This window comes from Haemorhous mexicanus, chromosome 38 (genome assembly GCF_027477595.1).
Source record: "Haemorhous mexicanus isolate bHaeMex1 chromosome 38, bHaeMex1.pri, whole genome shotgun sequence".
In the NCBI taxonomy this organism is placed as follows: Eukaryota; Metazoa; Chordata; class Aves; order Passeriformes; family Fringillidae; genus Haemorhous; species Haemorhous mexicanus.
The window spans coordinates 102833-115929 of NC_082378.1; the positions used below are offsets into that span (position 1 = coordinate 102833).

At 53.2% G+C, this 13097-nt stretch overlaps 1 protein-coding gene across 1 annotated transcript in view; it reads right to left on the bottom strand.

Annotated features, from left to right (window-relative positions):
* The window catches only part of LOC132341315 (helicase SRCAP-like), a 29179-nt gene extending 19825 nt beyond the window's left edge, over window positions 1-9354 (bottom strand). The window contains exons 1-3 of the mRNA XM_059872773.1: window positions 9120-9354; window positions 6592-6761; window positions 3910-4106 (exon numbers count right to left, since the gene is read on the bottom strand). Coding sequence (XP_059728756.1) covers window positions 3910-4106; window positions 6592-6761; window positions 9120-9354 — 602 coding nt within the window. The remainder of the gene's footprint in view (window positions 1-3909; window positions 4107-6591; window positions 6762-9119) is intronic.
* Between the last annotated feature and the right edge of the window lie 3743 nt (window positions 9355-13097).

Here is a 13097-nt window from a genome sequence, read left to right on the forward strand (position 1 = left end):
AGGTGAGCTCCTAACTCCCCAATACCTGCACAGGTGAGCTCCAGGTGCTCCAGGTGAGTCCATCACTCCCCAATACCTGCACAGGTGAGCTCCAGGTGCTCCAGGTGAGTCCATAACTCCCCAATACCTGCACAGGTGAGTCCAGAACTCCCCAATACCTGCCCAGGTGAGCTCCAGGTGTTCCAGGTGAGCTCCTAACTCCCCAATACCTGCACAGGTGAGTCCATAACTCCCCAATACCTGCACAGGTGAGCTCCACGTACTCCAGGTGAGTCCATAACTCCCCAACACCTGCACAGGTGAGCTCCAGGTGCTCCAGGTGAGTCCATACCTCCCCAATACCTGCACAGGTGAGCTCCAGGTGCTCCAGGTGAGTCCATAACTCCCCAACACCTGCACAGGTGAGTCCATAACTCCCCAATACCTGCACAGGTGAGCTCCAGGTGCTCCAGGTGAGTCCATCACTCCCCAATACCTGCACAGGTGAGTCCATAACTCCCCAATACCTGCACAGGTGAGCTCCAGGTGCTCCAGGTGAGTCCATACCTCCCCAATACCTGCACAGGTGAGCTCCAGGTGCTCCAGGTGAGCTCCTAACTCCCCAATACCTGCACAGGTGAGCTCCAGGTGCTCCAGGTGAGTCCATCACTCCCCAATAACGGCACAAACCACCCTCAAACCCCCCAGGTGTGGCCCAGGTGCGCTCACCTGTAGATGTGGACGTCGCGGGTCTGGCCGATGCGGTGGCACCTGTCCTGGGCCTGCCCAGGTACCCCAATACCTGCACAGGTGAGCTCCAGGTGCTACAGGTGAGTCCATAACTCCCCAATACCTGCACAGGTGAGCTCCAGGTGCTCCAGGTGAGCTCCTAACTCCCCAATACCTGCACAAGTGAGCTCCAGGAGCTCCAGGTGAGTCCAGAACTACCCAATACCTGCCCAGGTGAGCTCCAGGTGCTCCAGGTGAGTCCATAACTCCCCAATACCTGCACAGGTGAGCTCCAGGTGCTCCAGGTGAGCTCCTAACTCCCCAATAATGGCACAAACCACCCTCAAACCTGCTCAGACCCCCCCAGGTGTGGCCCAGGTGCGCTCACCTGTAGATGTGGACGTCGCGGGTCTGGCCGATGCGGTGGCACCTGTCCTGGGCCTGCCCAGGTACCCCAATAACCCCTCAGGTACCCAAATACCTGCACAGGTGAGCTCCAGGTGCTCCAGGTGAGCTCCTAACTCCCCAATGCCTGCACAGGTGAGCTCCAGGTGCTCCAGGTGAGTCCATCACTCCCCAATACCTGCACAGGTGAGCTCCAGGTGCTCCAGGTGAGTCCAACACTCCCCAATACCTGCACAGGTGAGCTCCAGGTGCACCAGGTGAGTCCATAACTCCCCAATACCTGCACAGGTGAGCTCCAGGTGCTCCAGGTGAGTCCATAACTCCCCAATACCTGCACAGGTGAGTCCATAACTCCCCAATACCTGCACAGGTGAGTCCATAACTCCCCAATACCTGCACAGGTGAGTCCATAACTCCCCAATACCTGCACAGGTGAGCTCCAGGTGCTCCAGGTGAGCTCCTAACTCCCCAATACCTGCACAGGTGAGCTCCAGAACTCCCCAATACCTGCACAGGTGAGCTCCAGGTGCTCCAGGTGAGTCCATCACTCCCCAATACCTGCACAGGTGAGTCCATACCTCCCCAATACCTGCACAGGTGAGTCCATAACTCCCCAATACCTGCACAGGTGAGCTCCAGGTGCTCCAGGTGAGTCCATAACTCCCCAATACCTGCACAGGTGAGCTCCAGGTGCTCCAGGTGAGTCCATAACTCCCCAATACCTGCACAGGTGAGCTCCAGGTGCTCCAGGTGAGTCCAACACTCCCCAATACCTGCACAGGTGAGTCCATAACTCCCCAATACCTGCACAGGTGAGCTCCAGGAGCTCCAGGTGAGTCCATAACTCCCCAATACCTGCACAGGTGAGCTCCAGGTGCTCCAGGTGAGTCCATACCTCCCCAATACCTGCACAGGTGAGCTCCAGGTGCTCCAGGTGAGTCCATCACTCCCCAATACCTGCACAGGTGAGTCCATACCTCCCCAATACCTGCACAGGTGAGCTCCAGGTGCCCCAGGTGAGTCCATAACTCCCCAATACCTGCACAGGTGAGCTCCAGGTGCTCCAGGTGAGCCCATAACTCCCCAATACCTGCACAGGTGAGTCCATAACTCCCCAATACCTGCACAGGTGAGCTCCAGGTGCTCCAGGTGAGTCCATACCTCCCCAATACCTGCACAGGTGAGCTCCAGGTACTACAGGTGAGTCCATCACTCCCCAATACCTGCACAGGTGAGCTCCAGGTGCTCCAGGTGAGTCCATAACTCCCCAATACCTGCACAGGTGAGCTCCAGGTGCTCCAGGTGAGTCCATCACTCCCCAATACCTGCACAGGTGAGTCCATACCTCCCCAATACCTGCACAGGTGAGCTCCAGGAGCTCCAGGTGAGCTCCTAACTCCCCAATACCTGCACAGGTGAGCTCCAGGTGCTCCAGGTGAGTCCATACCTCCCCAACACCTGCACAGGTGAGCTCCAGGTGCTCCAGGTGAGTCCATAACTCCCCAACACCTGCACAGGTGAGCTCCAGGTGCTCCAGGTGAGTCCATACCTCCCCAACACCTGCACAGGTGAGCTCCAGGTGCTCCAGGTGAGTCCATAACTCCCCAATACCTGCACAGGTGAGCTCCAGGTGCTCCAGGTGAGTCCATACCTCCCAAATACCTGCACAGGTGAGCTCCAGGTGCTCCAGGTGAGTCCAACACTCCCCAATACCTGCACAGGTGAGCTCCAGGTGCTGCAGGTGAGTCCATAACTCCCCAATACCTGCACAGGTGAGCTCCAGGTGCTCCAGTTGAGTCCATAACTCCCCAATACCTGCACAGGTGAGTCCATAACTCCCCAATACCTGCACAGGTGAGCTCCAGGTGCTCCAGGTGAGTCCATCACTCCCCAATACCTGCACAGGTGAGCTCCAGGTGCTCCAGGTGAGTCCATACCTCCCCAACACCTGCACAGGTGAGCTCCAGGTGCTCCAGGTGAGTCCATCACTCCCCAAATACCTGCACAGGTGAGCTCCAGGTGCTCCAGGTGAGCTCCTAACTCCCCAATACCTGCACAGGTGAGTCCATAACTCCCCAATACCTGCACAGGTGAGCTCCAGGTGCTCCAGGTGAGTCCATCACTCCCCAATACCTGCACAGGTGAGCTCCAGGTGCTCCAGGTGAGTCCATACCTCCCCAATACCTGCACAGGTGAGCTCCAGGTGCTCCAGGTGAGTCCATACCTCCCCAATACCTGCACAGGTGAGTCCATAACTCCCCAATACCTGCACAGGTGAGCTCCAGGTGCTCCAGGTGAGTCCAACACTCCCCAATACCTGCACAGGTGAGCTCCAGGTGCTCCAGGTGAGCTCCTAACTCCCCAATACCTGCACAGGTGAGTCCATCACTCCCCAATACCTGCACAGGTGAGCTCCAGGTGCTCCAGGTGAGTCCATCACTCCCCAATACCTGCACAGGTGAGCTCCAGGTGCTCCAGGTGAGTCCATCACTCCCCAATACCTGCACAGGTGAGTCCATAACTCCCCAATACCTGCACAGGTGAGCTCCAGGTGCTCCAGGTGAGTCCATACCTCCCCAATACCTGCACAGGTGAGCTCCAGGTGCTGCAGGTGAGTCCATCACTCCCCAATACCTGCACAGGTGAGTCCAGAACTCCCCAACACCTGCACAGGTGAGCTCCAGGTGCTCCAGGTGAGTCCATAACTCCCCAATACCTGCACAGGTGAGTCCATACCTCCCCAATAACAGCACGTATCCACCTCAAACCCCCCAGGTGCGGCCCAGGTGCGCTCACCTGTAGATGTGGACGTCGCGGGTCTGGCCGATGCGGTGGCACCTGTCCTGGGCCTGCGCGTCCATGGTGGGGTTCCAGTCCGAGTCGTAGAACACCACCGTGTCCGCCCCCGCCAGGTTGACGCCGACGCCGCCCGAGCGCGTGGACAGGATGAAGCAGAAGATTCGCTTGTCGGCGTTGAAGCGCTCCATCAGCGCCTGCGCAGGTGAGACACAGGTGAGGGCACAGGTGGGGCACAGGTGAGACACAGGTGAGACACAGGTGAGACACAGGTGAGGCACAGGTGAGACACAGGTGAGGGCACAGGTGAGGGCGGGGCAGGGGAGGGGACCAGGAAAAAAATCGGGGTAAAAAAAGGTGGAGGGAAGGAGAAATTGGGACACCTGTGACACCTGGGCACAGCTGGGGCACACCTGGGGCACACCTAGGACACACCTGAGATACCTGGGGCACACCTGGGGTACACCTGAGACACCTAGGACACACCTGAGATACCTGGGAGTGAGCTCGGGGCACACCTGAGATACCTGAGAGTGAGCTTGGAGCACTCAGGAGCTCACCTGAGATACCTGGGGCACACCTGAGATACCTGGGGCACACCTGAGATACCTGGGGCACACCTGAGATACCTAGGAGACACCTGAGACACCTGGGAGTGAGCTCGGGGCACTCAGGAGCTCACCTGAGACACCTGGGGCACACCTGAGATACCTGGGACTGAGCACAGGGCACACCTGAGATACCTGGGGCACACCTGTGATACCTGGGAGTGAGCACAGGGCACACCTGAGACACCTGGGATTGAGCTCAGAGCACTCAGGAGCTCACCTGAGATACCTGGGGCACACCTGAGATACCTGGGGCACACCTGAGATACCTGGGGCACACCTGGAAGCACCAAATTGGGGTCCATTAGGGACACCTGAGGGGACACCTGAGAGGACACCCACACCCAGGTGTGCCCAGGTGTGTCCCAGGTGTCTCTAACCCCACCCAGGTGTGTCCCAGGTGTCTCTAACCCCACCCAGGTGTGTCCCAGGTGTCTCTAACCCATCCCCAGGTGTGTCCCAGGTGTCTCTAACCCCACCCAGGTGTGCCCAGGTGTCTCTAACCCTACCCAGGTGTGTCCCAGGTGTCTCTAACCCCACCCAGGTGTGTCCCAGGTGTCTCTAACCATACCCAGGTGTGTCCCAGGTGTCTCTAACCCCACCCAGGTGTGTCCCAGGTGTCTCTAACCCATCCCCAGGTGTGTCCCAGGTGTGCCCAGGTGTGTCCCAGGTGTCTCTAACCCCACCCAGGTGTGTCCCAGGTGTCTCTAACCCCACCCAGGTGTGTCGCGGGCTCACCTGTCTCTGCTCGACGCGGGTGGAGCCGTCCAGGCGCAGGTAGATGTGCCCGTGGAAGGTGAGGAAGCGCTCCAGCACGTCGAGCATGCCCTGAGCCCTCCCAGGTGTGCCCAGGTGTGTCCCAGGTGTCTCTAACCCCACCCAGGTGTGTCCCAGGTGTGTCTAACCCCACCCAGGTGTGTCCCAGGTGTCTCTAACCCCACCCAGGTGTGTCCCAGGTGTCTCTAACCCTACCCAGGTGTGTCCCAGGTGTCTCTAACCTCACCCAGGTGTGTCCCAGGTGTCTCTAACCCTACCCAGGTGTGTCCCAGGTGTCTCACAGGTGTCTCTAACCCTACCCAGGTGTGTCCCAGGTGTCTCTAACCCATCCCCAGGTGTGTCCCAGGTGTATTCCAGGTGTCTCTAACCCCACCCAGGTGTGTCCCAGGTGTCTCTAACCCCACCCAGGTGTGTCCCAGGTGTCTCTAACCCCACCCAGGTGTGTCCCAGGTGTCTCTAACCCCACCCAGGTGTGTCCCAGGTGTGTCTGACCATCCCCAGGTGTGTCCCAGGTGTGTCGCGGGCTCACCTGTCTCTGCTCGACGCGGGTGGAGCCGTCCAGGCGCAGGTAGATGTGCCCGTGGAAGGTGAGGAAGCGCTCCAGCACGTCGAGCATGCCCTGAGCCCTCCCAGGTGTGCCCAGGTGTGTCCCAGGTGTGTCTAACCCATCCCCAGGTGTGTCCCAGGTGTCTCTAACCCCACCCAGGTGTGTCCCAGGTGTCTCTAACCCTACCCAGGTGTGTCCCAGGTGTGTCCCAGGTGTGTCCCAGGTGTGTCCCAGGTGTCTCTAACCCATCCCCAGGTGTGTCCCAGGTGTCTCTAACCCATCCCCAGGTGTGTCCCAGGTGTCTCTAACCCCACCCAGGTGTGTCCCAGGTGCCTCTAACCCCACCCAGGTGTATCCCAGGTGTCTCTAACTGCCTCCAGGTGTCTCTAACCCCACCCAGGTGTGTCTCAGGTGTCTGTAACTGCCTCCCAGGTGTGTCCCAGGTGTCTCTAACCCATCCCCAGGTGTGTCCCAGGTGTGTCCCAGGTGTCTCTAACCCATCCCCAGGTGTGTCCCAGGTGTCTCTAACCCCACCCAGGTGTGTCCCAGGTGTCTCTAGCCCATCCCCAGGTGTGTCCCACACTCACCTGTCTCTGCTCGACGCGGGTGGAGCCGTCCAGGCGCAGGTAGATGTGCCCGTGGAAGGTGAGGAAGCGCTCCAGCACGTCGAGCATGCCCTGAGCCCTCCCAGGTGTGCCCAGGTGTGTCCCAGGTGTCTCTAACCCATCCCCAGGTGTATCCCGGGCTCACCTGTCTCTGCTCGACGCGGGTGGAGCCGTCCAGGCGCAGGTAGATGTGCCCGTGGAAGGTGAGGAACCGCTCCAGCACGTCGAGCATGCGCGTCATCTGCGTGAAGATCAGCACGCGGTGCCCGCCCGCCCGCAGGCGCCGCAGCAGCACGTCCAGCGCCTGCAGCTTACCTGCGACAGGTGAGGGACAGGTGAGACAGGTGAGGGACAGGTGAGACAGGTGAGGGACAGGTGAGACAGGTGGGACAGGTGAGGGACAGGTGAGGGACAGGTGAGGGACAGGTGAGACAGGTGAGACAGGTGGGACAGGTGACGGACAGGTGAGACAGGTGGGACAGGTGAGGGACAGGTGAGACAGGTGAGGGACAGGTGAGGGACAGGTGAGACAGATGAGGGACAGGTGAGGGATACAGACAGGAGGGATAGGAAAGGACAGGTGAGGGACAGGTGAAGGACAGGTGAGGGACAGGTGAGGGACAGGTGAGGGACAGGGGAGACACAGCTGGGACAGCTCAGATAGGAAAAGATGGATGGGACAGGTGAGGGACAGGAAAGGCACTGGGATGGCAGCAGGAACAGGTGAGACAGGTGAGAGACAGGTGAGACAGGTGGGACAGGTAAGGGACCGGTAAGGGACAGGTGAGGGACAGGTAAGGGACAGGTGAGACAGGTGAGGGACAGGTGAGGGACAGGTGAGACAGGTGGGACAGGTGAGGGACAGGTGAGACAGGTGAGGGACAGGTGAGACAGACCTGGGACAGGTGGAACAGGTAAGGGACAGGTGAGGGACAGGTGAGGGACAGGTGAGACACACCTGGGACAGGTGGAACAGGTAAGGGACAGGTGAAACACTAATTAGAAAAGGACAGGTAAGAGACAGGTAAGGGACAGGTAAGGGACAGGTAAGGGACAGGTGAGACAGGTGAGGGACAGGTGAGGGACAGGTGAGGGACAGGTGAGACAGGTGAGGGTCGGAGATTTGGGTGCAGGGTCCTGCCAGCGCCCTCTGGCCCAGGTGTGCCCGATGTCCCCGATGTCCCCAAAGTCCCTCTGGCTCCTCCTGCCATCCTGTGACCCCCAGACCCAAAATGTCCCCAGTGTCCCCAATCCCCCCAGTGTCCCCAATCCCCCCAGTGTCCCCAATGTCCCCAGTGTCCCCAATGTCCCCAATGCCCCCAATGTCCCCAATGTCCCCAATGTCCCCAGTGTCCCCAATGTCCCCAATGTCCTCAATATCCCCAATCCCCCCAATGTCCCCAATGTCCCTCTGGATGTCCCCAATGTCCCCAATGTCCCCAGTGTCCCCACTGTCCCCAGTGCCCCCACTGTCCCCAATGTCCCCAATCCCCCCAATGTCCCCAATGTCCCCAATGTCCCCAATGTCCCCAGTGTCCCCGATGTCCCCAATGTCCCGAATGTCCCCAATGTCCCCAATGTCCCCACTGTCCCCAATGTCCCCAATGTCCCCAATGTCCCCAATGTCCCCAATGTCCCCAGTGTCCCCAATCCCCCCAGTGTCCCCACTGTCCCCAATCCCCCCAGTGTCCCCAATGTCCCCAATCCCCCCAATGTCCCCAATGTCCCCAATGTCCCCAGTGTCCCCAGTGTCCCCAATGTCCCCAATGTCCCCAATGTCCCCAATATCCCCAATCCCCCCAATGTCCCCAATGTCCCTCTGGATGTCCCCAATGTCCCCAATCCCCCCAATGTCCCCAATGTCCCCAGTGTCCCCGATGTCCCCAATGTCCCCGATGTCCCCAGTGTCCCCAAGGTGTCCCCAATGTCCCCGATGTCCCCAAGGTGTCCCCGTACCGCAGTCGTACTGCACCAGCCGGGGGTCGGGGAACTGCGTGTGCAGCCCCTGGGCCAGGTGAGCCCCAGTGTCTCCAGTGTCCCCAATGTCCCCAATGTCCCCAATGTCCCAAATCCCCGCAATGTCCCCAATGTCCCCAATGTCCCCCCAATCCCCCCAATGTCCCCAATGTCCCCACTGTCCCCAATCCCCCCAATGTCCCCCAGTGCCCCCACTGTCCCCAGTGTCCCCAATCCCCCCAATGTCCCCAATGTCCCCAACCCCCCACAATGTCCCCATTGTCTCCAGTGTCCCCACTGTCCCCAATGTCCCCAATGTCCCAAACCCCCCCAGTGTCCCCAGTGTCCCCAATGTCCCCAATGTCCCCAATGTCCCCAAGGTGTCCCCAGTGTCCCCAGTGTCCCCCAATGTCCCCGTACCGCAGTCGTACTGCACCAGCCGGGGGTCGGGGAACTGCGTGTGCAGCCCCTGGGCCAGGTGAGCCCCAATGTCCCCAATGTCCCCAATGTCCCCATTCCCCCAATGTCCCCAATGTCCCCAAGGTGTCCCCAATGTCCCCAGTGTCCCCACTGTCCCCAATGTCCCCAATGTCCCCAATGTCCCCAATCCCCCCAGTGTCCCCAATGTCCCCAATCCCCCCAATGTCCCCAATGTCCCCAATGTCCCCAATGTCCCCAATGTCCCCAATGTCCCCAGTGTCCCCAGTGTCCCCGTACCGCAGTCGTACTGCACCAGCCGGGGGTCGGGGAACTGCGTGTGCAGCCCCTGGGCCAGGTGAGCCCCCCGGGCCCGCAGCTCCTCCCTCAGGTGCTGCTCCAGGCGCTGCCGCTGCCGCTGCGCCCACGGCGGGGGGCGCCCGCTGTGCAGGGACACGCCCCGCGAGGCCACCGCCGGCACGGCCACCAGGAACCTGCGGGGACAGCAAACGGCGGGGTGGCACCTTGGGGACATCGCTAGAGGGGGCTGGACACCCCCCCCGGGGGGAGATGGAACGGCCCGAAGATCCTGGATCACCCCCTGAAGGGACTTGGAACGGTCCATGGGGACACTGGGGACACACCTGGGGACACTGGGACACCCCCACGGGGATTTGGGGACACTGAAATGGGGGGTGGCACCTTGGGGACATCGCTAGAGGGGGCTGGACCCCCCTTGTGGGGAGATGGAACTGTCCAAGGATTCTGGATCCCCCCCTGAGGGGACTTGTAACGGTCCATGGGGACACTGGGGACACGTTGGGGACACTGGGATTGCCACCAGGAACCTGCAGGGACACTGAAATGGGGGGTGGCACCTTGGGGACACCTTGGGGACACTGGGATCCCCCCCGTGGGGAGATGGAACGGCCCAAAGATCCTGGATCCCCCCCTGAAGGGACTTGGAACGGTCCATGGGGACATTGGGGACACACCTGGGGACACTGGGACCCCCCCATGGGGATTTGGGGACACTGAAATGGGGGGTGGCACCTTGGGGACACCTTGGGGACACTGGGATCCCCCCCCGTGGGGAGATGGAACAGCCCAAGGATTTGGGATCCCCCCCCCGAAGCCACTTGGAACGGTCCATGGGGGACACAAAAATTCCTAAAAAAATTTTTTTAAAAATCCTAAAAAATTCCCAAAAACTTGAAATAAAAAAAGCAAAAAAATTTCTAAAAAATTATTAAAAAGTAATAAAAAAATTAAATCCTCAAAAATAAAAAAAATCCTAAAAAATTCCTCCAAAAATTAAAAAAAAACCTTAAAAAATTCCTAAAAAATTGGAAAACGATCCCAAAAAATTCCCAATTTTTTCACCAATTTGGAAGTGTCATCCTGACCCAAAACCTGCCCAAAGAATTCCTAAAAATTCCTTTAAAAATTCGCAAAAAACATTAAAAATGCAGAAAAAACAATCCCTAAAAAATTGGGAAAAAAAAATCCCAAAAATTCCCCAAAACATTCCCAAAAATTCCCCAAACTTCCCCAAATTTTTAATAATCTGGACGGGTCATCCTGACCCACAACCCACCCAAAAAATCACTTTAAAAACCCCCAAAAATGAGAAAAAAATCACAAAAAAATCAGGAAAAAATCCCTAAAAAATCAGGAAAAAATGCTAAAAATTTAAAAAAAAAAATCCCAAAACTTCCCAATAATTCCCCAAATTTTCACCGATCTGGGAGTGTCGCCCTGACCCAAAACTGACCCAAAAATCCATTAAAAATCACAAAAAAAAAAAAAAAAAACACAAAAAAATCACAAAAAAATCACCAAAAAAATCACCAAAAATTCCCAAAAAATTCCTCAAAAATTCCCCAAAAATCTCCAAAATTTCCCCAAATTTTTACCAATCTGGGAGTTTCATCCTGACCCAAAACCTGTCCAAAAATCTTAAATAATCCCCAAAAAATCACCAAAAAATCAGATTAAAAAACCCCTAAAAAATTGGGGAAAATCCTAAAAAAATTCCCAAAAATTCCCCAAAAATCCCCCCAAATTCCCTAAATTTTTACCAATCCAGGAGTGTTATCCTGACCCAAAACCTACACAAAAATCACTAAAAAACCAAAAAAAAATCACCAAAAAAGTCGAAAAAAAATCCCTAAAAAATTGGAAAAAATGCTAAAAATTCCCAAAAAAATCCCCAAAAATTCCCAAATAATTCCCAAAATTTCCCTAAATTTTTAATAATCTGAAAGGCTCATCCTGACCAAAAACTTGCTCAAAAATCACTAAAAATTCCTTTTAAAAAGTGAAAAAAATCACAAAAAACCCACAAAACATCACGAAAAAATCACCAAAAAATTTTTAAAAAATTGCTAAAAATTCCCCAAAAATTCCCAAAAAATTTCCCAAAAATTTCCAAAAATTGCCTGAATTTTTACCAATCTTGGAGTGCCATCCTGACCCAAAACCTGCTCAAAATATTAATAAAAATTCCTTTAAAAACCCTTTAAAAATCTCAAAAAATCACCAAAAAAATCAGAAAAAAAATCCAAAAAATTCCCCAAAATTCCCAAAAAATTCCCAAAAAAATTCCCAAAAATTGCCTGAATTTTTACCAATCTGGGAGTGTCACCCTGACCTAAAAACTGCCCAAAAATCCACTAAAAATTCCTAAAAAAACCCTTAAAACCCTTAAAAAACCCTCAAAAATTTGGAAAAAAAATCCAAAAAATTCCCCAAAAATTCCCAAAAATTTCCCAAAAATTCACCAAATTTTTACCAATCTGGGAGTGTCAGCCTGACCCAAAACCTGCCCAAAAATCCACTAAAAATAACAGAAAAATCCCTATTAAAATCTAAAAAAATCATCAAAAAATCGGAAAAAATGCTAAAAATTCCAAAAAATTCCCAAAAAATCCCCGAATTTTTAACAATCTGGGAGTGTCACCCTGACCTAAAAACTGCCCAAAAATCCACTAAAAATTCCTAAAAAAACCCCTTAAAAACCTCAAAAAAATCAGAAAAAAATCAGAAAAAAAGCTAAAAATTCCCCAAAAATTCCAAAAAAATTCCCAAAAATTGCCTGAATTTTTACCAATCTGGGAGTGTCACCCTGACCTAAAAACTGCCCAAAAATCCACTAAAAATTCCTTAAAAAACCCCTTAAAAACCTGAAAAAACCCTCAAAAAATCGGAAAAAAATGCTAAAAATTCCCAAAAAATTCCCAAAAAATTCCCAAAAATTTCCAAAAATTGCCTGAATTTTTACCAATCTGGGAGTGTCACCCTGACTCAAAACCTGCTCAAAATATTAATTCCTTAAAAACCCCTTTAAAATTCTCAAAAAATCACAAAAAAATCAGAAAAAAACCCCCAAAAAAATCGGAAAAAAATCATCAAAAAATTCCCAAAAAATTCCCCAAAAATTCCCAAAAATTCCCAAAAATTCCCCAAATTTTTACCAATCTGGGAGTGTCACCCTGACCCAAAACCTACCCCAAAAACCCACAAAAAATAACAAAAAAATCCCTAAAAAAACCCTAAAAAACCACTCAAAAAATCGGAAAAAAATGCTAAAAATTCCCAAAAAATTCCCAAAAATTTCCCAAAAATTGCCCGAATTTTTACCAATCTGGGAGTGTCACCCTGACCTAAAAACTGCTCAAAAACCCACAAAAAATCACCAAAAAAATCCCTATAAAAATCTAAAAAAATCATCAAAAAATCGGAAAAAATGATAAAAATTCCCAAAAAATTCCCCAAAAATTCCCAAAAATTCCCCAAATTTTTACCAATCTGGGAGTGTCAGCCTGACTCAAAACCTGCCCAAAAACCCACAAAAAATAACAAAAAAATCCCTTAAAAAAGCCTCAAAAAATCACAAAAAATCGGAAAAAATGATAAAAATTCCAAAAAAATTCCCAAAAAATTCCCAAAAAATCCCTGAATTTTTACCAATCTGGGAGTGTCACCCTGACCTAAAAACTGCTCAAAAATCCACTAAAAATTCCTAAAAAAACCCCTTAGAAACCTCAAAAAATCACAAAAAAATCAGAAAAAAAATCCCAAAAAATGGGAAAAAAAATTCCCCAAAAATTCCCAAAAATTTCCCAAAAATTCCCCGAATTTTTACCAATCTGGGAGTGTCAGCCTGACCCAAAACCTGCCCAAAAATCCACTAAAAATAACAGAAAAATCCCTATAAAAATCTAAAAAAATCATTAAAATATCGGAAAAAAATGCTAAAAAATTCATTAAAAATCC